Here is a 20,839-nt window from a genome sequence, read left to right on the forward strand (position 1 = left end):
CCCCCCGCCGGGTCCTGAGCTGGAAACAAGGCTCCATTGCTGGGCCTGAGACACCAGACCCTCAGCCTGGGCAGCCGGCCCAGCAATCTCAATTGTCCCCTCCGGTTCCAGCCGGCCGTGCCACTGCCCAGACCCTGTGCCCATCAAAGGCTGTCCTTCTGGGCCCCCCTCTCCCCCCACCCCTGTTGCTGGCACTCCTGGGTGGTCTTGCCACATAGTTCCCTGCTGAGGGAATTCCCATTTTGCACAAAGTGGGGGTGGCCCTTGGCCAGGGTAAGGGGTGATGCTTGGTCAGGGTGGCACGCAGGGTGGCATAGGGATTCAAAGCATAGCAACCAGACATGTCGTGGGGCGCAGGGGCAGAGTTGGGGCTTTGGCCAGTCGAGCACCTGTCCACCCCAGTCTGCCCATAGGCTGGCCTGGGGCCCCTCTTCCCCTCCCCCCGACTGGATGAGGCCTCGTGTGCAGAGGCCCCTCCACCCCGGTCCAGGCTTCTGGGCCCCTGGGCGAGCGCCCTGCACTGGGCGGCAGCGGTGGCGAGGCCCCAGGCCCCTGAGCAGGGCTCCCTCGTCTCCAGGCTCCATGGGACTGTGGGCTCCCTGCTCCGCTCTCTGCCTGCACCCTCACCCGTCTCTGTGTGAAGTAGGTCTGGCTTCCCCCTGCTTGGCACTGGGCTCTGAGCTCTCAGCGCCTCCAGGGCAAGCAGGCCCAGCCTGGGTCAGCACAGTGTCCTGGGGCTTGACTGGTGTGGTGCCCTGCCAGGAGCCCAGGACTGGGTGGGCACTGCAGGCAGGTCGGCCCTCCCCTGCAGGGACCCAGCTGGGAGCCCAGGCGGTTCCGGTAGCTGGTAGTGCCTCTTTCCTTCAGGATCAGGCCAAGGGAAGGCCGGCTCTCCAGGAGCACCACCCTCCAAACAACTGTGCCCAGGAGGCCCCCAGGCCAAGGCAGGAGAGGACAGAGCATTCTCTGGGTCCTGCTGGAGTGCCCAGCGGCCCAGCGTGGCTGGCAGGCTCTTACAGGTTGGGCTGGGGGTCCAGTCAGGAGGGATGGCTCTGGGACAGAGCAGACAGGAAGGAGGAGGGGGGCAGCGAGCAGGGGGCCTGGGCTGCGGCCCGAGCGCCGAGAGGGGCGGCTCGGGTGACTCAGCAACCGTGACTCTCACCTGCGTTAGGGGCGGGCCGTCCCGCCGTGGGCGTGGCCTCCGCAGACCGGTCCCCGCCCCGGGTGCCAACCCCGCGGTCCCCCGACCTCGCTCGGCCTCCCGGCTCCCCGCCGCCGCACCGTGCACCCGGGCCGCCTGCGCACCCATGGCCGGGAAGGCGCTGTCGCTGCTGCCGCCGCTGCTGCTGGCCGCCGCCGGCCTCGCCGGCCTCCTGCTCCTGTGCGTCCCCACCCGCGACATCCGGGAGCCGCCCGCCCTCAAGGTGCACGCTCGAGCTCCCGGGCAGCCCGGCGCAGTCCGCGGAGCCGGGCCGGCGGGGTGGGGTCCGGGCCCCTCAGCCGCGCTCCGGCCCCGGTCCGGGGCACTGCAGCGGCGCTTCCGGGGGACGCGGTGCCGGAGGCCGAAGTGCCGGGATCTCTGCTCGTCGCTATGCCCGCCGCGGAGCCCTCTCGGCGCGGCCGACGGGGAGTCTCTCCGTAGCCCCAGGGCGCCCAGGCCGTGGCCGGGCGCGCGCCCCCAGCACACTCAGCCTCCCTCGGGGTTTGGCCCAGATGGGGTGCGACAGGCGCTGGGCCCAGGGACCCCTCCCCAGCCTCACGGGTGGCTCTCACGGTGCGGGGGCAGCCCTGGCCGGTCCTAAAGAAAAGTTGGAATGAACTGGGCTTGATTTCCCCACCCGGCCTGGCCCGGCCAGACTTGACCTCCGGAGCCTGGACTCCCTTAACCTTCTATTGCACCGAGGGCCAGTCTGGTGCCTGGGTGGATGGCGGGTGCTCGGAGCCCCAGGCACCCAGGATGCAGATGCATGGGTGGATGCTCTGTCGCCAGGGGAGACCCCTGGCTGGGGTGGAGTGGGGCAGGCCCTTCTGCTGGCTCCGTCCTGGAGTTCCAGGGACTCCAGCAGGCTCCGTTTGCTGGAATGCAGGCCACCGGGGCAAGTGCGGGGAAAGTGGCTCTGGCAAGCTGAGTGCTGTCATCTTCCCACCTGCAGGAAAGGCCCTGGGGGAGTTCCCGCAGCTCTGCAGGACAGCACTCCCCTGGCCCTGCCCTTGAGGCCCAGGGACGGGGCCTCTGCTTATTCACCAGTGATCAGCCTCGGTCCTAGCTTCTCCTGGGGCCTCTATTTCATAGTCTCAGATGGGGCAGAGATCAGAGAGACGGAACAGAGGGCGGGAAGGAAGGGCCGGTCTGAGGGGCTCTTGCTGCAGCCTGAGGAGCTCAGGCCCCCGGCCAGGGCTTCCAGGGTGGCCCCCTGACCCCTGACTCTGACCGTGCCCCTCAGTATGCTCCTGCAGTCAGCGGGGGCACGGCCACTGGCCCTCCACTGCCATCTCTGCCCACCAAGCCGTGTCCCAGCAGTTGTCCCCGGCCTTCTCGGAGCCTCAGAACTTCATTCTGAAGCTTCCAGTCTGGACACAGGGCCGGGCAGGGTGGGCCAGACAGCTGAGAGGGCTGCAGGGCATGGCTTCACGTCCTTCCCCACTCCTAAGGCTGACCCCCACCCCACCCGCAGTATGGCATCATCCTGGATGCGGGCTCTTCCCACACGTCCATGTTCATCTACAAGTGGCCGGCGGACAAGGAGAACAACACAGGGGTCGTGGGCCAGCACAGCTCCTGCGATGTGCGAGGTAAGAGTTCCCTGAGCGCTGGACACCCCCGACCTGCATACCCATCCACTGTGGGGCCTCGGGAGCCCTCCTTGGTCTCAGCCTTCGCAGACTCGACCCATCAGACTCCTCTGCTTGGTGCCGGGGGACCACTCCAGGCAGGAGCTGCAGGAGTCCCCCCAAAGGGAGGCTGGGTCCCTGGGCCTCGGAAGGGCTGTGGACAGTTCCCAGAAAAGAAGCCCCAGGGAACATCTGGAAGGTTTGGGCCTTGCCTGGCCCAAGATTGATTCTACATCCCAGGTAGAGTAGGACAGGTCCCGAGGAGCTGGTGGGCACACCCAGGCAGGCCCCTGGGGAGGCCAGGCTGGGGGGACAACACCCAGTGCTTTGTCCTAGCACCTGTGTGCACACCCACTGGGCAGGTGGCAGCTTAGAGACCGTGGGTGGCCCACAGGCAGCCCTTTAATCTCTGAGCTGGGCGTCTCTGAGAATTTAAGCTGGGAAATTTGGTCTAAGCTGCCACCTGGCTTGGGAGCACAAGCCCCCCCCCCAAGTCCTGCTGGCCTGTGGATCACCTAGAGGCTGCCCACCAGGCCCATCTTGCTGCCTCCCTCCAGGTGGGGGCATCTCTAGCTATGCTGACAACCCTTCTGGGGCTGGGCAGAGCCTTGTGGAATGCCTGAACCAGGCGCTTCGGGACGTGCCCAAGGAGAGACACACAGGCACGCCACTCTACCTGGGAGCCACAGCGGGCATGCGCCTGCTCAAGTGAGTGTCCTGCCCTGTCCGCTGACCTCCTGGCCCTGGGGACCACGGCAGCCTGAGTCCAGGGTGGGCCCTGCATACCCCCAGCAGCAGCCCTGGGCTGGGGCCCCTCAGCTGGCTAGGCAGACGCTGAGCACCCCAGCAGCAGGATCACGGCCACCTGGGGAGAACTATGAAGTCCTCCCTGTGTCACAGCCTGACCAGTCCAGAGGCTTCAGCCAACGTGCTCGCTGCCGTGACGCAGACGCTGACCCAGTACCCCTTTGACTTCCGTGGTGCCCGCATCCTCTCAGGCCAGGATGAGGGCGTGTTTGGCTGGGTGACTGCCAACTACTTGCTGGAAAACTTCATCAAGGTGGGCCCGGTGACCAGCCCGATGAGCGGGGGTGTGGGCACCCACCCGCTGGCTGACCCCAACCTCCACTTCCCACAGTACGGCTGGGTGGGCCGGTGGTTCCGGCCAAAGAAGGGGACTCTGGGGGCCATGGACCTGGGGGGCGCCTCCACACAGATCACCTTCGAGACGGCCAGCCCAGCGGAGGATCCGGCCAGCGAGGTTCAGCTCCGGCTCTACGGCCAGCACTACCGAGTCTACACTCACAGCTTCCTCTGCTACGGCCGTGACCAGGTCCTGCGGAGGCTGCTAGCCAGTGTACTTCAGGTACCCTCTACTGAGTCCTCCTGGAAGTAGGGCTTGGGGAGAATGGGGGCCGAGGGCCCAGAGCAGAGCCTGGAGAGTGGGCAGAGTGGGGCTTCTCCAGGAACCCAAGTCATGCTTGGATCAGCTGGGAGGACAGGTGGGCAAGAGTCCAGCATGAGCAAAGACCCAGAGGCTAGGGGTGGGCCTGGTGAGTGAGGAGGGCTGGGGCCAGCTCTCAGGGGACCTGGACTGCCTGGCCAAGAGCTCTGAGCTTTGTCCAGCAAGCGAGGGGGAGCCATGGATAGCTCATGCATTCAGAAGAAATGCTGTCTTCTGGGGAGGCCCTCCAAGGGTCCTAGGGCGGGGGTGGCTGGTAACGCTCAGAGCGGTACTGACACGCACCCTCGTCATTTCCCAGACCCACGGTTCCCACCCCTGCTGGCCGAAGGGCTATTCCGCTCACGTGATGCTCCAGGACGTCTACGAGTCGCCCTGCACCGCCGCCCAGCGGCCCCAGACCTTCAACAGGAGCACCAGGGTCAGCGTGGCGGGCAGCAGCGACCCTGCCCTGTGCCGCGGCCTCGTCTCCCAGCTCTTTAACTCCTCCTCCTGCCGCTTCTCCAGATGCTCCTTCAACGGCGTCTTCCAGCCCCCTGTGGCTGGGAAGTTTATCGTGAGTCCAGAGTACAGGAAGGTGGGGGGCCCACGCCCTGTGGTGCCTGGGGTCTGATCTCAGTGTGGCTGTACGCCCCTTTCAGGCCTTCTCTGCTTTCTTCTACACGGTGGACTTCCTGAGAACGGTGATGGGGTTGCCCGTAGCAACTCTGCAGCAACTAGAGGCGGCTGTGGTCACCGTCTGCAACCAGACATGGAATGAGGTGAGGCCTGTCCCCCCACTCCACCAGGGCTGTGTGGGGTGGGGCTGGGCTTTCCGCCAGCCAGCGTCAGGCCTCCGGATCATTCTTTTGCTCTGTGAGTAGAGGGATGTGGGGATGCACTGCCAATCAGACTTCAGAAGTGGCCAGGCTACAGCCAGGAGCCCAGCAGTCAGATGAGATGGGATTGAAGAAGCCTCCCTGAGGCCTGACCCTAGATCCAGGATCTGGAGGGTGGAGGGGACAGCCAGTGCAAAGGCCCTGGGGCAGCAGGGAGCGTGGAGTGGACAGGGCAGGGAAGAGTGTGGCTGGGAGAGCGTGGGGGAGAACAGACAACCCGGGAGGAAGTAGAAGGACCCAGGGAGACTCGGCAGGTAGAACAGGCAGGGCTTGGGGGAGTCAGGAGTGGAAAACAGCTGTGCTGGTCCCAGATGAAGTAAGATGGAGGGGTTTGGGCCCGCGGAGGAGGAGGTGATTCTGCAGAAACACTCGCGTGTCTGTGGGGCTCGTCCTGTCCTCTGTGTGTCTAGTCCCAGGCAGACTTGGGGGAGGTGGGGAAGTGGGGCTCAGGAGGCAAGCTGGGGCCTGGGGCCAAACTGGGAGCTTCTGCTCCCCTGATCTCTCCAAGCCTGCTGCAGCCCCCCTCTCCCCGGGGGCCACGCCACTGGCCCCTGGCAGTCAACCTCACAGGCACCGCGCCGCGCGCCGCTGCCATCCAGAGGTCATGCTGCTCCTCCCCGGGGGGAGAGCCCCGCCTGCTGCTTTCTGGGACCTGCCGCGGTGTCTCCGGCCCCCACTGCCTTTCTGTGTCTGGTGGGGCAGAGACCTCCAGGTGGTCGCTGGCCCTAGACTCTCCCACTTGCATCCCAGCTGCAGGCTCGGGCGCCAGGCGACCAGGCCCACCTGCCCAACTACTGTGCCGGGGCCATGTTCGTGCAGCAGCTCCTGAGCCGCGGATACGGCTTCAACAACCGCTCCTTCGAAGGCGTGACCTTCCAGAAGAAGGTGGGAACCCTGGAGGGGCGGGGCCACCTGGGTGGGGGTGCGGAGGGGCGGCGCAGAAGCTCAGGCCGTACCTGTGGCCCACAGGCCGGGGACACTGCGGTCGGCTGGGCGCTTGGCTACATGCTGAACCTGACCAACCTGATCCCCGCTGACCCGCCTGGGCTGCGCAAAGGCACAGACTTCAGCTCCTGGGTCGTCCTCCTCCTGCTCTTCGCCGCCATGCTCCTGGCCGCGTTTGCCCTGCTGCTGCACCAGGCATGCTCCACCAAGTCGGCGAGTACCATCTAGGGGCCCCCAGCCTCAAGTCCCCCATCTCTATACCCCCTCATCCCTCACCTCACCCCGCCACCAACATCTCTGTTCCTAATGCAGTCCAGGAGCAAGACTCAGTGCCCACGCGGACATCTGGCCTGGACGGGCAAAGGGAACGGAACCCAGCCTCCCCCCCAACTCCAGCCTTGGTCTCACCTCGAGGCCTCCTGCTCCCCCTCTTACTGGGGTTGGGGGTCCTCAGCCTGAGAGCGCAGAGTTGGGTCTCCAGGAATGGAGTTCTGAGGGCCCCCTCCCACCCCAGGATTGGGTATTATGGGGAGGGTCAGGGTCACAGCCCAGGGACTACTTGTAAACATTTTTTAATGTTGAATAAAAGGATTTTCATAGAGCAGTGGAGAGACTGTCCACGGGGCGGGGCCTCTCTGCTGCCTCCCTCTCTCCCCCAGCTGCGTTGGCCACACAGCACAGGCCCCTTCTGGTCCCCGAGGAGGACCCTGGCTCTTCCTACTTCCTCCCTCCCTGGGCTCAGGGCAGCGGGGGTGCCGACCCCGGTCCCTTGCTGCACCACTGTGGCCTGGAGTAGCTGTCAGCTGGCTGGTCTAAAACAGATTCCCTGAGACTCCTGCCACACTGGAGCCTGGGCCCTGGTCTCAAGTTGGCCGGGGTGGGGTTGGGGATGGCAGATGGGCGAGTGAGCGGGCCCAGCGATGGCCTAAGTTGCAGGCAGTGCTCAAGGGGGCTTCCCCGGCGGCTCAGCGGTAAAGAATCCACCTGCAATGCAGGAGACGCAGGAGACATGGGTTCAATCCCTTGGCTGGGAGGATCCCCTGGAGGAGGAAATGGCAACCCACTCCAGTATTCGTGCCAGGGAAAATCCCATAAACACGACTGAGTGCGCAGGCCTCGCAGGTGGTGCTTGAGACACTGAGGGAGGGGGCAAACCCCCAACGGGAGGTGGGGGGGAGGGAGGGGGCAAACCCTCCACAGGAGGCGGGTGGTGTGGGGGGAGCCAGGGGCAGGAGGGACGCAGGGCCCCGTTGCTCAGGAGGGTGAACCTTGCAAAGAGCCGGGCTCTGGCCAAGCCGCACAACTGCACAGACTTCGCTCCCCCCAAGATAAGCCACTCCCACCTGCCTCTGGGGCAGCCCCTCCCCAGGCCCTGTCTCCCCCGAGTGGGCAGGCGTGGTCTTGCCTGCATCTCTCCGGCACCACCCCCCACCCCCACCCCCCGCTCACTTTCTGGGAAGTGAGCTCTGACACTATTTCTGTCTCTCAGTGGCTCGTAGGGGACGAAGGCGGTCCTTGTTCTGCTCACCACCCCCCACCCCCACACACCCCACATACACGTCTGCCAGATTCTGAGCGTTTCACAAACCTGAGGGCCGCCAGCCCCGTCTTCAGAGTTCCGAGACTCAAAGGGCACCGCGGGGGGGCCGCCCTGATCTCTCAGGGACGGGAGCCTGGGAGATTTCCAGGTGCGATGCGGAGGCTGCACTCCCAGGAGGCAGTAGGTGGGGTTAGGGGGGCTGCACCCCAGTGCTTGCCGTCGTGGGGCGCCCCGGAGCTAAAAGGCTGTCCCCTGGGCACCGTGGACAGCTCCCAGCTGCCTGTCAGCAGCAGTTCCAGGTCACTCTTGCCCCCTGGTGGCCTCACCGAGAGCGGCCGTTCCACTCCAATGACAGTGGCCACCGGCACCGGGCTAGTCCTGTGCGCCTGTGAGTGCCTTTGCCGCGTGTCTGAATGCCCGGTGGGCCTCCGGGCACACCTGCGCGTCCCCGTGCGCCTGGTGTCCCTCCAGACCCAGGCGGATCCTCCGCTCCAGGAGGGTGGGGGGCGGTGGGTGGGAGTTATCAGCCCGAGAGGGACCGGCTGGGGAAGCGCATCCCGGGGGACCCAGCCCCAACCAGTGCCCCGCCTGGAGAAGGTCCGGGTTGCAGAGGCCGCAGAGGCTGAGGCGCCCGGAGGGCTGGCTGGGGGGCCGAGGAGGGGCTCGGAATCGGAGTGGGGGCGCAGCCTGACGGCTGTCCCGCCTCCGCCCGGTGGGGCGCGCAGGCGCACTCCGACTCGGCGCCCGCGCCGCCCCCGCCCGGATCCTCTGCCGCAGCGTCAGCGCCGCCGCCGCCGCCTGTTTTCCTCGGCGTCCGCCTCCTCGGCCTCCGCCCCCTCCTCGCCGCCGCCTCTCCCGGCGCCCCGACCCCGCGCCCAGCCCCGGGCCGCGCGGTGCCATGCTGCCCCGGCCGCGGCGCTGAAGGATGGCGACGCCTGTGCCCCCGCCCTCCCCGCGGCACCTGCGGCTGCTGCGGCTGCTGCTGTCCGGCCTCGTCCTCGGCGCGGCCTTGCGCGGTGCGGCCGCCGGCCGCTCCGGTGAGCGACGCGCTGGGCAGCCGGCTGCGAGGCGCCCCGGGGTCGGGGGTCGCCGGGTGGGGCCTCGGCCGCGCGGCGCCGCGCTCACCCTCCCCGCCTCCGCCGCCGCCCTGGTCTGGGCCCGGAGGCCTCGCAGGCCCCGCCGACCCAGCCCGCGAGCCGCCGCGCCGGCCTCGCCTGGCCCTGCTCGGATAAACAGTCCCCGGCGGGAAGGGTGCGGCGCCGGACCGCCGAGGGACTCCTCTGGACGGGGCTTCTCCGGGGTCCTTGGCGGCGAACCTGAAGTCCATCCGCTTCTTGTCTTTGTCTGGGTTCGTGAGCCGGTGGGTCGGTGTCGCAGGCGGGCTGTCTCGGAGCGGGCCGCGGCCTGGAGCCGGTCCTACGGGCGTTTCTGTGCGTGTGTCTCCGGTGCCTGCTGGCCTTCCTGCCGGTGGCCGCCCTGGAGTTGGAGCCGCAGTGCTGGTCTGTCCCTGCCGCTCAGGTGGTGGACACGCACCTTGTTTTGCTGCCGTGGCGGCATCTGAAGTTTCCCGGGCATCTGACAGCTCGTCCCAGGCTTCGGGGCTTGCTCTGGCCTCACTGGGGGCAGGAGGAACTCACAGTCTCTGCTTCCTCACTCACCCTCTGCCCTGCAGAGCCCCTCCATTCTGTCTTCTGTGCCTGGCGGTGGGGGCACCCCCCAGGGCAGATTCAGGCAGAGAGGGATGAGCCCAGGGTCCTAGGAGACCCTGCCAGCTTCCCAGATGGCACTGAGGTTCCAGAGTTCTGCAGGGAACCCAGAATCCTGATCGCACCCTCCCAGGTGGCAGGACTGGGGGGCTCGGTACCCAGGCCCCATTTCTCCTAACAGCTCCATAGGAGAGGTGCTGCCTTTAGCCCATTTCACAGATGAGAAAACTGAGGCAGAGAGAAGTGAAGTGACCAGTATGTGATGCAGCTGAGATGCTAACCTGGGCGGTGTGGTCTGCATGTGTGGCCTCAAGAGGCCAGAGCAGGGCAGGCTTCTTCTTGGGCACAGCACCCCTGGACAGGGGCCTGGCCTGACCAGAGGAGGCTCCCAAGGAGGCCTGAGGGCCAGGGCATGGCTGGCTGGGGGTGGTGGAGGCTGCCTGCTGGCGGCCTGGCTCCAGGGCGTACAGGGTGGGGCCCCCGAGGAGACGGGGAGGCCGGGTGCCGCCTCAGCGGTTCATCAGCTCTGTGCTCACCCAGATGTGGGGCAGCGTGCCAGCCGCTCTCCAGGTGCCGTTGTTCCTGGGGCCTCGTCCCACACTCTGAGGCTAGAGAGGGGACCTTCCCAGGATCAACGGGCAGCACCCATGTCTCCCTGGGGCGGGGAGCTGGGAGCTAAGGGAGACCCCTGGAGCCCAGAACCGAGAGCCAGCTCTGGACTGCAGGCCCCTAGCCTTGGTCAGTGCACCCCAGGTTCTCAGCACTAGGGGCTGGGACTGCCTGGCTTCCCAGGGGCCCAGCTGGTGGGTGGGGTCTAGACAGACCTGCTGGCACAGGTTTAATGTTTAACCAGCCCCAGCCCTGGGTCCAGCACACTGATATTTGCGCCTGCTGACAGGTTGTGCAGGAGGTGGGATCCCTGGGAGGGGAGCCCCAGCCCACTTGCCCACCTGCTGTAGAAGCTGCTGGAACTTCCTCCAAGGAATACCTGCAGCCAAGGGGCTGTGTCAGGTTACCGAGGAAGCCAAGCCAGGGCAGCTGAAGTCTGGGGGACAGGCTGGCGTGTCACCCTCCTGCAGGGAGGGCTGGGCCAAGGGGACCAGCCCTGCTCTTCCAAGATACCCTCACCGCCACCTCCCCAGGCATGATCGACAGTCCTGTTGGGTCTCCCTGTGGCTCCCCTGGTTCTGCTGTTCAGTGACTGGGGCCAGTGTCCCAGGCCTTGAGACTTTCCCCAGCGTGGAGGTGCCTCACCTTCTGCACCCAGAGAGGAGACTGAGGCCGAGAGGGCCGCCGCCCTCCACTCCCCAGCATCAGGGTGGGAGCCACGGTTGTGTGTACAGGACACTGAGGTCTGGGCTCCAGATTGGAAGCGGCCTCCCTGCTGCAGTTCCAGGCCCTCCCCTGTCCCTGGCAGCGGCAGCTGCGAGAGTGCCCCTGCCTGCTCTGTTTCCGAAGCAAGTGAGGCCGGCAGACTCCATCCCAGGGTTCCCTACCCCGGCAGCCGCTCTCTGTGCCGGGACGAGCTCGAAGGTAGATGTGGGGGGAGCGACTCCGTCTGGGCCGTCTCCCAGCCAGGCTTTCTAGGGCTGTAGGATGTCGTGATAGGGTTTGAGTGGCAGCCCTGAGGGGATGAGAGAGAGACCAGGGCCTCGCCCTCTGGGGCTCCCAGGCTGGGTGAGAGGCTTGCTCTGGGTCAGCTTGAGGCCAGAAGCCGGGCTTGGAGGGCTGCACGGACAAGGGACAGTTTCTGTGCAGAAAGCTGGCCTGGGCCTGGGCAGTGGACTCTGGGGAGTGGGTGGGGCAAGGGAGTTCCCATAAGTGTCAGGACTGTTTGTCTTCCTGGTTCTGATCCCTGGCTCTGGGGAGGAAGGGCCTGCCCAGAACAATGGCCGGAGCCAGGCTTGGACGGCTCTGGGGTGGGGGCGGGGTGGCCGAGACGGCACCACTTCTGGGCAGGGGCTGAGTCAGGCCCTCCGAGACCCGCTTCTGCCTCTGCTTCCTTCCCAGATGCAGCCGCCTGTCCTGGGAGCCTGGACTGTGCCCTGAAGAGGCGGGCACGGTGCCCCCCAGGTGCACATGTCTGTGGGCCCTGCCTCCAGCCCTTCCAGGAGGATCGGCAGGGGCTCTGTGTGCCCAGGATGCGCCAGCCTCTGGGTACGGCCTCCTCCCCCCCACCTGGTACATTTGCCCCCCTCTTCAGCGCTCAGGTCTCCTGCACCTTGTGGGGTGCCAGGACTTGCCAGTCTCCCTCCAAGTGGCCTGGTGACCCTTTCCAGATGGCACCAGTGCAGAGCTGGGTGGTGGGCTGGGGCTTGGGGCAGTCACCCTTCCCAGGACCACAGGTACCCAGCATGAAGTGCCAGCGTGATCCCAGGAGAGACAAGGTCAGAGTTCCCCAGGCCTGAGTCTCCTCAGAGTCAGGCACCCACCTCTCCACCCCCCCAAGCTGCCCCTGCTCTTTGCCCAGCACCCCTTCTCTCTCCATCACTCACTTGTCCTGTCTGCTTGAATGCCCTGGTGCTGCCCTGACCCAGCGTCTGTTGGGATGGTGCCAGCCAGAGTGACTTCAGGTGTGAAGGGGCATTATAGAGGGTATTGTGCGGGCTGAAGAGTTGGACAGGGTGGGAGGGGCTTCCTGGAGGAGCATGTTCCTGGTGACGAGTTGAGGGGGTGGGCACTGAAGGCATGTGGTCTGCTCTGAGGATGCTGAGTGCCAGTCAGTGTCTGCTTGGAGCCTCTGTCTGGGACAGGGAGGCCCATCCACAGCCCTGCCCCGGCAGCTGCCCTCCCTTCCTCCTGGTGACCAGGCAGAGGTGGGGGTTAGGACGGGGCTTCTCTGAATTCCTTGGGAAGTCCTGTCCCCCTTGGCCGAGGAGGTTCACGTGGGCCAGGTGGTGCAGTGTCCCTGTGTTCCTCCCGCCGCTTTGTGGGTAGTGGATGGGGAGAGGGCCGGCACCCCTGCCCTGTCCTGGCCTCTGCACGTTCTCCTAGCACTTGCCCCCTGCCTACTTTGCTGCGAACTGCAGCACCCACAGTTCTTCAGTTGTCACCATGGCAACCAGGATGGCCAGGGGCCGCAGGCTGGCACCTGGTCCTCTGGCTCCTGGTGCCTAGGAGGAGCCTGTAGAGAGGAGACCTAGGCCTGGGGACTGGCTGGCGGATGGGCCTTCCCGCTCTCTCTGCGAAGGCCACCTGTAGCTGGTGTTGCCAGGGAGGGCAGGGGCCTCTCCAGCTGATGGCCCCTCGCCCTCGCCAGGGGAGGGCTTGCCCCAGCCCAGACTGGAAGAGGAGATCGACTTCCTGGCCCAGGAGCTAGCCCAGCAGAAGGCGGGGCGCCCCGGGCTCAAGGCCCCACCCCAGCCTGAGGGACAACAGCGGCCCCCGGAGGCGGGTGAGACCCTGACCCGAGCGCCTGCCCGGCTTCCTACACCCTTGACCCCAGCTCGGTCCTCCTGTGATAACCTGCCGTCTCTCTGCAGCGGCCACGCTGGGGCTCTCAGAGCGAGGCCAGGGCCTCGACCTGGGCCTCCCCTCCACGCGGGGAGCCCCGGCGCCCACACCCCGCCCCTCCCTGGGCCCCGCTGTGTCGTCCGGGCCTGTGCACATGTCCCCCCTGGAGCCGCGGGGCGAGCGCGGTGACGGCCTCACCCTCGGTAGGTCCGGCGGGCGGGGAGGCGGGGTCCTGCCCCGAAGGTTGCCCTCACCGCGCCCCCTCCCTGCAGTGCTGACCCTGGCGTGCTCTGTGGCCGGCGCGGCCGCGCTGGCGGTAGCGGCTCTCTTCTGGTGGCGGTGAGAGCGGGGCGGGGTGGGGCCGGGCGGGTGGGAGGGGCTAAGGGGGCGGGGGAGGGGCTGGTGGGAAGGGCGGGGCTAAAGGGCGGGGTGGGGAGGGGCTGGCGGGAAGGGCGGGGCTAAAGGGGCGGGGGAGGGGAGGGGATGGTCTAAGGGGAGGGGCTGGTGGGAAGGGCAGGGCTAAAGGGGCGGGGGAGGGGATGGTCTAAGGGGAGGGGCTGGTGGGAAGGGCGGGGCTAAAGGGGCGGGGTGGGAGGGGATGGTCTAAGGGGAGGGGCTGGTGGGAAGGGGCGGGGCGGGAGGGGAGGGGAGGGGCTGGTCTAAAGGGGCGGGGCTGGGGAGGGTGGTGACCCCGAGGGTCCCTACGCTCTCCGCTCTCCGCTCTCCGCAGGCTGCAGCGAGACATTCGCCTGACCCAGAAGGCCGACTACGCGGCCCCGCAGGCACCCAGCTCCCCAGCTCCGCCAGGGATCTCGGTCCGTGGCCCCGCCCCGCTCCTCCCCTTTAGACCATTCCCTCCCACCCAGTCCCTGGGCCTGACCCTCCCGCCCCACCCCTCCCGCAGCCCGGGGACCAGCGGCTGGCGCACAGTGCAGAGATGTACCACTACCACCATCAGAGGCAGCAGATGCGATGCCTGGAGCGGTAAGAAGTCCAGCCCAGCGCGGCCCGCCCACCCACTCCAGGGCTTGCTGCCTCCTCCTCAGCCCTGCCCACCTCCACCCCGGTCTGCCGCCCCTGCCCTCTACCCTGGGCCCCTGGCACCTGCAGGGTGAGGGAGCACCCAGCGATCCCGCCCCCCACCCAGGCATAAAGAGCCGCCCAAGGAGTTGGACTCCGCCTCCTCCGACGAGGAGAACGAAGACGGCGACTTCACGGTGTACGAGTGCCCGGGCCTGGCCCCAGTGAGTGCGGGGCTGGGCGGGGGGAGGTACGGGCTGGGGGAGGGGTGCAGGGGGAGGCGGAGGGGGGTCCCTCGCCTGCCCCGGGCCCACCTAACGCCAGCGTTCACAGACGGGAGAGATGGAAGTTCGAAACCCATTGTTCGACCATGCCTCGCTGTCCACGCCCCCGCTACAGTGACCTGAAGGCTGACGCCCACCCTCTCACCCACTCTCCTCGAGGACGTGATGCCCCCTGGTGGGGAGGAGCAGGGGGCCCGGCCTTTCCCATTAAAGAGAGGGTGTCCTGACACGCGCCTGCTTGTGGCTGGGGCCTCAGCGGCTAGGAGCCCCTCGCGGGGCAGACTCCTCCTGCCTGGCTGTGCCCCCTCATTGCGCCTGTCCCCTCAAGTCTGGACCCCCCAATCGAGGGGAGGAGGAGAACCCTAGAGACCAGGCATGGGTTGGTAATACCAGAGACAAGCCAATTAAAGTACATTTCAAAACTTTGGCTGAGTGTGCTAGAGACTGATCTCCCTCCAACAGGGGGCCACGGTGGATGGACCCTGGAGTGGGGCCTCGGGCCTTCTGCACCCCCAGCGTGTGAAGACCCTGTCACTGCCCGCTGGGGAGGAGGGCTGGGGAGGGGAGAGTATGGGTGCATGGCCAGGCCAGTTTGGAGTTGGCGCTCTTGCCTCAAACACCCCATCCTGTGTATGATGAAAAGGGCTGGGAGTGGGCACTGCAGACGCCAGGCAGTGGGCACTGAGGCCTCCGTTCCTGCCTTGCATCCACCTGGGCCGGGAGGGATGGGGCTGCACACGTCTGTGGGCTTGTTGCGGGACCACGTGGACTCCCGGGCTCCTGCAGCATATGTAACCGGCGTGCCAGGCAGAGGAACCTGCCTACACACAGGCGGGTGGACTAGGGAGGGCAGCTGAGGCGACAGAGGTGGTGGGGTCCTCGAATGTCAGGAGGTACCTCTCAGTCAACCCCAACTCCCCACCAAGAAGCAGGGAAGCCAGTGGAGGGGGAGGTGACCTTCAGCTGAAGCCCCAGAGTGGGGTCCAAGTTTTGTGCTCAGAAGTGACGAGGAGACTGGGCTGGGAGGAGGGGCTTCTGGGATCCAGGGAGTAGTGGGGGCCTGGTGCAGACAGGGTTGGGGGTCAGGCCTGTCTGCCCCACCAAGGCTGGGGGGGAAGGGTGGGTGGGGTTCAGAAGCCCCTTAGTGAGTCCTCGGGGCTGGGCAGCGGAAGCCGGGTTGGCCCTCCTTAGAGCTAGTGTGTCCTAAAGCAGTGTGTCTCTGGGGCTATGGCCTCGGGCGGGCCCCCAGTGGGAAGCCACGGTGTCCCTCTGGTGTGCTGGCGTGGGAGATGGAAGGGGGTGGGGACAAGGAGCTGGGGATGAGCACAGGGTGGCGTGTGGGCAAGGCGTTGAGGACCCCTGTCCCCTAGTTCATGTCATGAGGGAGAATGGCCACAAAGAAAACTGTGGGACAGAGAGACGAAGGCCTCCCTTAAGGGTAAAGCCCAGTCACCGGCTGAACCCTGCAGACCCAGGGCTGAAGGCTGCCCTGGAGCCCTGGGCTCGGGCCTTGGGGTCCTGGCACCCGCCTCTGCAGCCTCATGCTGCTCTGACTTGGGCAGAGGACAGCCACTCACATGCCCCAGCAGACCACCAACTCCTTCCAGACAGCAGCGCCTAGGCGAGGCGGCGGGCCAGAGGGCCAGAGCCCACCTGTCTGTCCCCAGAGCTGGCCCAGCAGAGCCAAGTGGGGCCACGGGCCCGGAGCGCCCCCTGGTGGCGGAGCCCAGCCCCGGGCTCCTGCAGGAGGGGGTGAGGTCAGCAGAGGGAGCCGCGTACGTGTTTCTCCAGGGAGAGCATGAGGCCAGGGCTCTCCGGAGCCCCTTGGGGAAGAGGGGTGCACGGAGACTGGCAGTCGGCCCAGGGCCCAGGTTGGGTGCATCTGCGGGGGTGGCAGTCACAGCAGGTGGCCGCCTTCGGCCTCACCACGGAAGCCGCCAGCCCCTCCAGCCCTCCTGCCTTTCCCACCCGGCCGGGGGTCCCGGCCACATCCCGTCCAGGGGGAGCTCCATGGCCCTGTGCCCCACAGCCTGCCCCGGCTCAGACCCGGGTGCCACTCGGGCGGCAGAGGTGTGTGTGCAGGACGGGGCTCCAGACCCGCCCACCCCCGGGCTGGCGGGGGCGCTGGGTTCGAACAGCAGTCGCAGGAGTTTGGCTGCTCTGCTTGAGCTCGCTGGGGCCAGTGGCGGGAGCGGGCACTGGGCTCCGTGGGGCTGAGAGCCTGGTGAGTGGGCTGAGGGGCCTGGTCCCGGCCCCTGGTCCCTTGTCCCTGACCAGCCGGCCGGCCTGGGTTTCACTGCAGGGGACTCTGGAAGGGGGATCCTGTTCCCTTGGGCCCTGGGGGCTAGTTAGGGGCCCTCCAGGCGGGTCCCCCCGGGAGGCTGGCCCTGGAGCAGTGCCACACGCGGCTGGGCTGTGGGGGTGACCGCGTGTTCTGGGTCCGAGGTGCTCACGGGTGGCTGAGCCGGAGGTGAGTGCCCACCTGCACCCCGCTGACTCTGGAGCCTGCACCAAGCTGGCAGGAGGCCCCACTTTCCTTTTGACTCAGGCTCGCCCGGCTCTTTCTTTTTTCCTCTGAGAATCTCTCATTCTGACCCATTTCTGGGCCAAACTCGGAGCCCCGTTTCCCAGCAAGCAGATTCTTACGAATGGGGCCTCGGCTGCGCCCCGAGCAGGTAGGCGTGCGAGGGGCCCCGGGGAGCATCCCGGCGAGGGTGGGGGCGGCTCCTGTGAGTCCACCCAGGAAGGGCTGCGGGTGTGGGTGCGGCCGCTGGCAGAGCCCCTGCCACCTGGCAGTGCAAACAGGAAGGGCAGAGGCCCTGGCAGCCTGGAGCCAGGTCGCCAGCGGTCTGTGGGGGGGTCGGCTCCTTCCTGCCCTCCCCCACTGCCCTCGGGGCGCCTGCCACAGGGAGAGGGGGTGGGGTCCTCGGGGGCGCCCCTGCAAGGGAAGAGACACCCAGGTGGGACCCAGACCCAGTGCCACCGTGGTCCTCTCCCTGAGCACTGGGTGATGGAAGGCAGGGGTGCCAGCTGCCCTCCGCTCTGGCTGGGGCCTGATGCCACATCCACCCCACGGGCCACCAGATGGTTTCCAACAGTTCCCACCGCCCTCCCCCCACGCCCCCCGCCCCCGGATGTTGCACAAGAGCCTCGCCACCTCTCAGAGCCTCTGCTGGGGGTGGGGAGCCTCAGAGGGGCCGGAGTGCTCCCCTTCTCCCGGATGGCCCTCTGTCTCCCCCATGGGTCTGCTGACAGCTCCTCAGTCCCCATCCTGGACAGTCTGGTCCTCACCAGGGGATGGGAGCTGGGACAGGCCGGTAGCCCCGGGAGCCCAAGAGTGGACAGCATGATGGGTGGCCCCCAGGACAACACGGGTGGCAGGCCTGGTGAAGGTCCCAGGCCGGTGTTCCTTCCCTGACACCCAACCCGCAGCCTCCAAGAACTGGACCGGCCTGAGGCCCTCAGGACACTAGTACGAGCACTGGGCCTTGCCGGCCACATCCGGCTGGGGTGAAGGAAGCTGGTGACTGAGAGCGGGGCGGGCTGGAGCCAGGGCAAAAGGGGAAGGAACTGGACCTCCATGCCTGGGCCCCAGGGCTGGCGGATGGTGGGGTGGGCAGAGGGCCTCTGGACTGCGGCCTTCCTTTTCCTGGAGCAGGTGCCCACGTCAGGGACACAGCGACTCCTTCCCTTTCCAGCCTGGAAAACCCCCTCCGTACTCCCACGCCCTGGGCTATGGGGCCTGGAGGAAGAGACCCGGAGCCCCCAAGGGCAGCGTCCCGGCCCAGGTTCCCGCGTGTCTTCCCGGCCTGGGTGGCCTTGGGTCTGGCGTCCTTGGTGGGGAAGGAAGGCGTGGCAGCCCCACAGCCCACCCAGAGCCAGGCCCAGCCTGGCGCTGTCCAGCGAGGGCGTGCACTGGGGCCCTGTGTGGGCCCTGCGATGGAGCCCCTCTCTGGGAATCCGGGTTCCGGGACAAAGGTGTCCTCGAGGCAGCAGGGGTGGGCAGCATGGAGAGACCTGGCTAGAGCACGCATGGGAGAAACCTCAGCCTCCTGGTGGAGCTGAGCGCAGCGCATCTGCAGACAGAGGGTCTAGGGGCCGAGAGGGGGGGCAGGGGAAGTGGGTGATGACACAGCGCAGGGGGAGGCGGCGGCCCGCGCTCGGTGGCCCCAGGGAAGCACGCCTGCTCTCCGGGGCACCCCTGGCAGGGCAGCGGGCAGCCACTGTGTCCTCGATGTCAGGGTCGCCCTTTCGGGGTGGGGGCCACCTCCACTCGGGATGGCCTCCCCCTCCCTGAGGCCAGGCGGGCCCTCTCCTCCCGGGCCTGCTGGTGGGTCATCTCCAGGCCTTCCCGGAGGCCGGCAGGGGTGGGGGACCTCCCAGGAGCCGCCCCCCCAATAGCCAGAGGCCTCGCTGGGAGGCGGGGTTAGGATGCTGGTGGTGTCAAAGGTCACCGGGGGCGGGGGCAGGGGCGGGACGGGAGCTGGAAGGTACCCTGGTGGCCTTCGTTGCTTCGTCCGGAGCAGATGAAAGGAGAGTGTTTCCAGGCGGCGCCCAGCACAGGGGAGCAGCTGTGGTTTCAGGGCGTTCCCGCAGAGTGGCGGCCGTGATTTGAGGAGCCGTGAATGCAGAATGCCGGTGAGTCTCTGGCCTCGGGGGAGGCCTGGGCTGGGAGCCTGGGGTCCGTGGCAAGCCGGAGGGCACAGCCTCTCTCCCCATGTTCCCTGCAGGGCTCAGCCCCGCTCCGAACCTCCGGGCTCTGGGGGGCCTGGCCGTGGCGGCCCTTCTCCCAGCCATCTGGCTCTGGTGGCGGCTTGGGGCGGCCCCCGGGGCCGCCCCGGCCCTGCAGCCCACGATCACCATCCTCGTCTGGCACTGGCCATTTGCCAGCCAGCCCCCAGAGCTGCCCGGGGACACCTGCGCCAGGTACGGGGTGGCCCGCTGCCGCCTGACGGCCAACCGCAGCCTGCTGGCCGGCGCCGATGCCGTGGTCTTCCACCACCGAGAGCTGCAGACCCAGCGGGCCCGCCTGCCCCTGGCCGAGCGGCCGCAGGGCCAGCCCTGGGTGTGGGCCTCCATGGAGTCGCCCAGCCACACCCGCGGCCTCGGCCGCCTCCGAGGGATCTTCAACTGGGTGCTGAGCTACCGGCGTGACTCGGACATCTTCGTGCCCTACGGCCGCCTGGAGCCCCGTGAGGGGCCTGCACCTCCACTGCCGGCCAAGCACGGGATGGCTGCCTGGGTGGTCAGCAACTTCCAGAAGCGGCAGCGGCGCGTGCAGCTGTACCGGCAGCTGGCGCCCCACCTGCAGGTGGACGTGTTCGGCCGTGCGGCCGGGCAGCCCCTGTGTGAGGACTGCCTGCTGCGCGCCGTGGCCCACTACCGCTTCTACCTGTCCTTCGAGAACTCCGAGCACCGGGACTACATCACCGAGAAGTTCTGGCGCAACGCGCTGTTGGCCGGCGCCGTGCCCGTGGTGCTGGGCCCCCCGAGGGCCGCCTACGAGGCCGTCGCCCCGCCCGACGCCTTCGTGCATGTGGACGACTTCGGCTCGGCCCGCGAGCTGGCCGCCTTCCTCGCCGGCATGAACGAGAGCTGCTATCGGCGCTACTTCGCATGGCGAGAACGGTTCCGCGTACGGCTGTTCAGCGACTGGCGAGAGCGCTTCTGTGCCATCTGTGCCCGGTTCCCCCAGCTGCCCCGCGGCCAGGTCTACCAGGACCTCGAGGGCTGGTTCCAGGCCTGAGCTCCGCCTATGGAGGGGACCAGGGGAGGGTGGCTGGGGAGGTGGACGTGTGGGTAGAGGGCTGGATGTTGAAATCAAACCACCGGCATCCGACCTGACTCCTATAGGCAGCCGCCAGGCTGACATGGAGGCTGGGAAGCAGAGCTAGTCTGGGCAGCCTGCCTGGAGGAGGAGGCTGCTGGGCATTGGAGCCACTCTTTGGAGGCAGAGGCGAGAGCAGGGACGGAGGAACCGGGTATGTGGTGCTGAGGTCCGTCAGATGGACGGCCACACAGGCCCTCTGTCCCCGCCTGATCATATCTTGGGCAGGTCAGGGCTGCCCTCAGATGGGCGGGGGCTGAGAGAGGCTGGAGGCAGGGCCCTCAGGGCCGCGGACATGCCCCCCCCTCCCCGGCCCATAGCTGGCGTCCCTTTGTCCAGGGTGTGCAGTCTGGAGCCCGGTGTGCAGACCCTGTGGCCTGGACCAGAGACAGCCAATCAGCCTGCTGTCCCCTGGGGAGGGGACACCAACCAATAAAGACAGAAGCAGAGAACGCGTGGAATCTGCCTCCCCCGCGCCCCGGCCACGCGGGCCTCCTGTCCTGGCCGGATCCTTCCCCCTCCCCCCCAAGCTCGACCTCCCGGCCTCCATCGGCCGCACTGAATGGCTCTACAGCAGAGAACCCGCCCTGACTCCCCCCACCCCGAAATGCCCAGGGGCGGGGAGGGGGAGCAGAAGCTCAGCTCAGAAACGCGGCTGGGGGACGTGTGTAAGGTGCCCTGGGACTTCATTCTCAGTCTGCGGGCATCCAGGGTGTGACGAGGTCTGGTTAGATGTGGGCTCCCTCTCACTGGTGGCAGCGTGGGCATGGGGGAGTACCAGGTTTCTGCTGCATCAGGGGGTCCTGGTGTGCAGGGAAGGGGGGTGGGGGCTGGTGCTGAGCCTCTGGGTGGCGCTGCCAGGGCCCCAGGTGGGGTGGGCAGCAGGTGGAAG

The 20,839-nt window shown here is 67.4% G+C and overlaps 3 protein-coding genes across 5 annotated transcripts; all 3 read left to right on the forward strand.

The window, feature by feature from the left end:
* Positions 1-873: 873 nt before the first annotated feature.
* On the forward strand, positions 874-6,718 carry ENTPD2 (ectonucleoside triphosphate diphosphohydrolase 2). The gene is made up of 11 exons (XM_081593435.1): positions 874-1,019; positions 1,172-1,424; positions 2,676-2,793; positions 3,390-3,540; positions 3,733-3,892; positions 3,971-4,198; positions 4,596-4,850; positions 4,936-5,055; positions 5,923-6,057; positions 6,142-6,330; positions 6,430-6,718. The coding sequence occupies exons 2-11, from the start codon at positions 1,308-1,310 to the stop codon at positions 6,574-6,576; spliced, it is 1,620 nt and encodes a 539-aa protein (XP_081449561.1). The 5' UTR covers positions 874-1,019; positions 1,172-1,307; the 3' UTR covers positions 6,577-6,718.
* A 1,705-nt stretch (positions 6,719-8,423) lies between these two features.
* NPDC1 (neural proliferation, differentiation and control 1) lies at positions 8,424-14,547 on the forward strand. 2 transcript variants are annotated; one of them, XM_081593445.1, is made up of 9 exons: positions 8,424-8,694; positions 11,374-11,520; positions 12,623-12,757; positions 12,846-13,019; positions 13,089-13,155; positions 13,547-13,631; positions 13,721-13,800; positions 13,964-14,060; positions 14,170-14,547. In XM_081593445.1, exons 1-9 carry the CDS (start codon positions 8,583-8,585, stop codon positions 14,236-14,238), a joined length of 966 nt encoding a protein of 321 aa, XP_081449571.1. In that variant the 5' UTR covers positions 8,424-8,582; the 3' UTR covers positions 14,239-14,547. The 2 variants fall into 2 exon arrangements, with proteins under 2 accessions (XP_081449571.1, XP_081449572.1); XM_081593446.1 differs by having other exon boundaries at positions 13,089-13,149.
* Positions 14,548-18,642: 4,095 nt separating this feature from the next.
* On the forward strand, positions 18,643-20,399 carry FUT7 (fucosyltransferase 7). 2 transcript variants are annotated; one of them, XR_014082960.1, is made up of 3 exons: positions 18,643-18,758; positions 18,851-20,101; positions 20,287-20,399. XR_014082960.1 is itself a non-coding variant. In XM_081593444.1 (2 exons), the coding sequence occupies exons 1-2, from the start codon at positions 18,746-18,748 to the stop codon at positions 19,864-19,866; spliced, it is 1,029 nt and encodes a 342-aa protein (XP_081449570.1). In that variant the 5' UTR covers positions 18,643-18,745; the 3' UTR covers positions 19,867-20,399. The 2 variants fall into 2 exon arrangements, 1 of the variants encoding a protein (XP_081449570.1); XM_081593444.1 differs by having other exon boundaries at positions 18,851-20,399.
* Positions 20,400-20,839: the final 440 nt, after the last annotated feature.

This window comes from Giraffa tippelskirchi, chromosome 4 (genome assembly GCF_054371585.1).
Source record: "Giraffa tippelskirchi isolate mGirTip1 chromosome 4, T2T-mGirTip1v1.2.pri, whole genome shotgun sequence".
Lineage (NCBI taxonomy): Eukaryota > Metazoa > Chordata > Mammalia > Artiodactyla > Giraffidae > Giraffa > Giraffa tippelskirchi.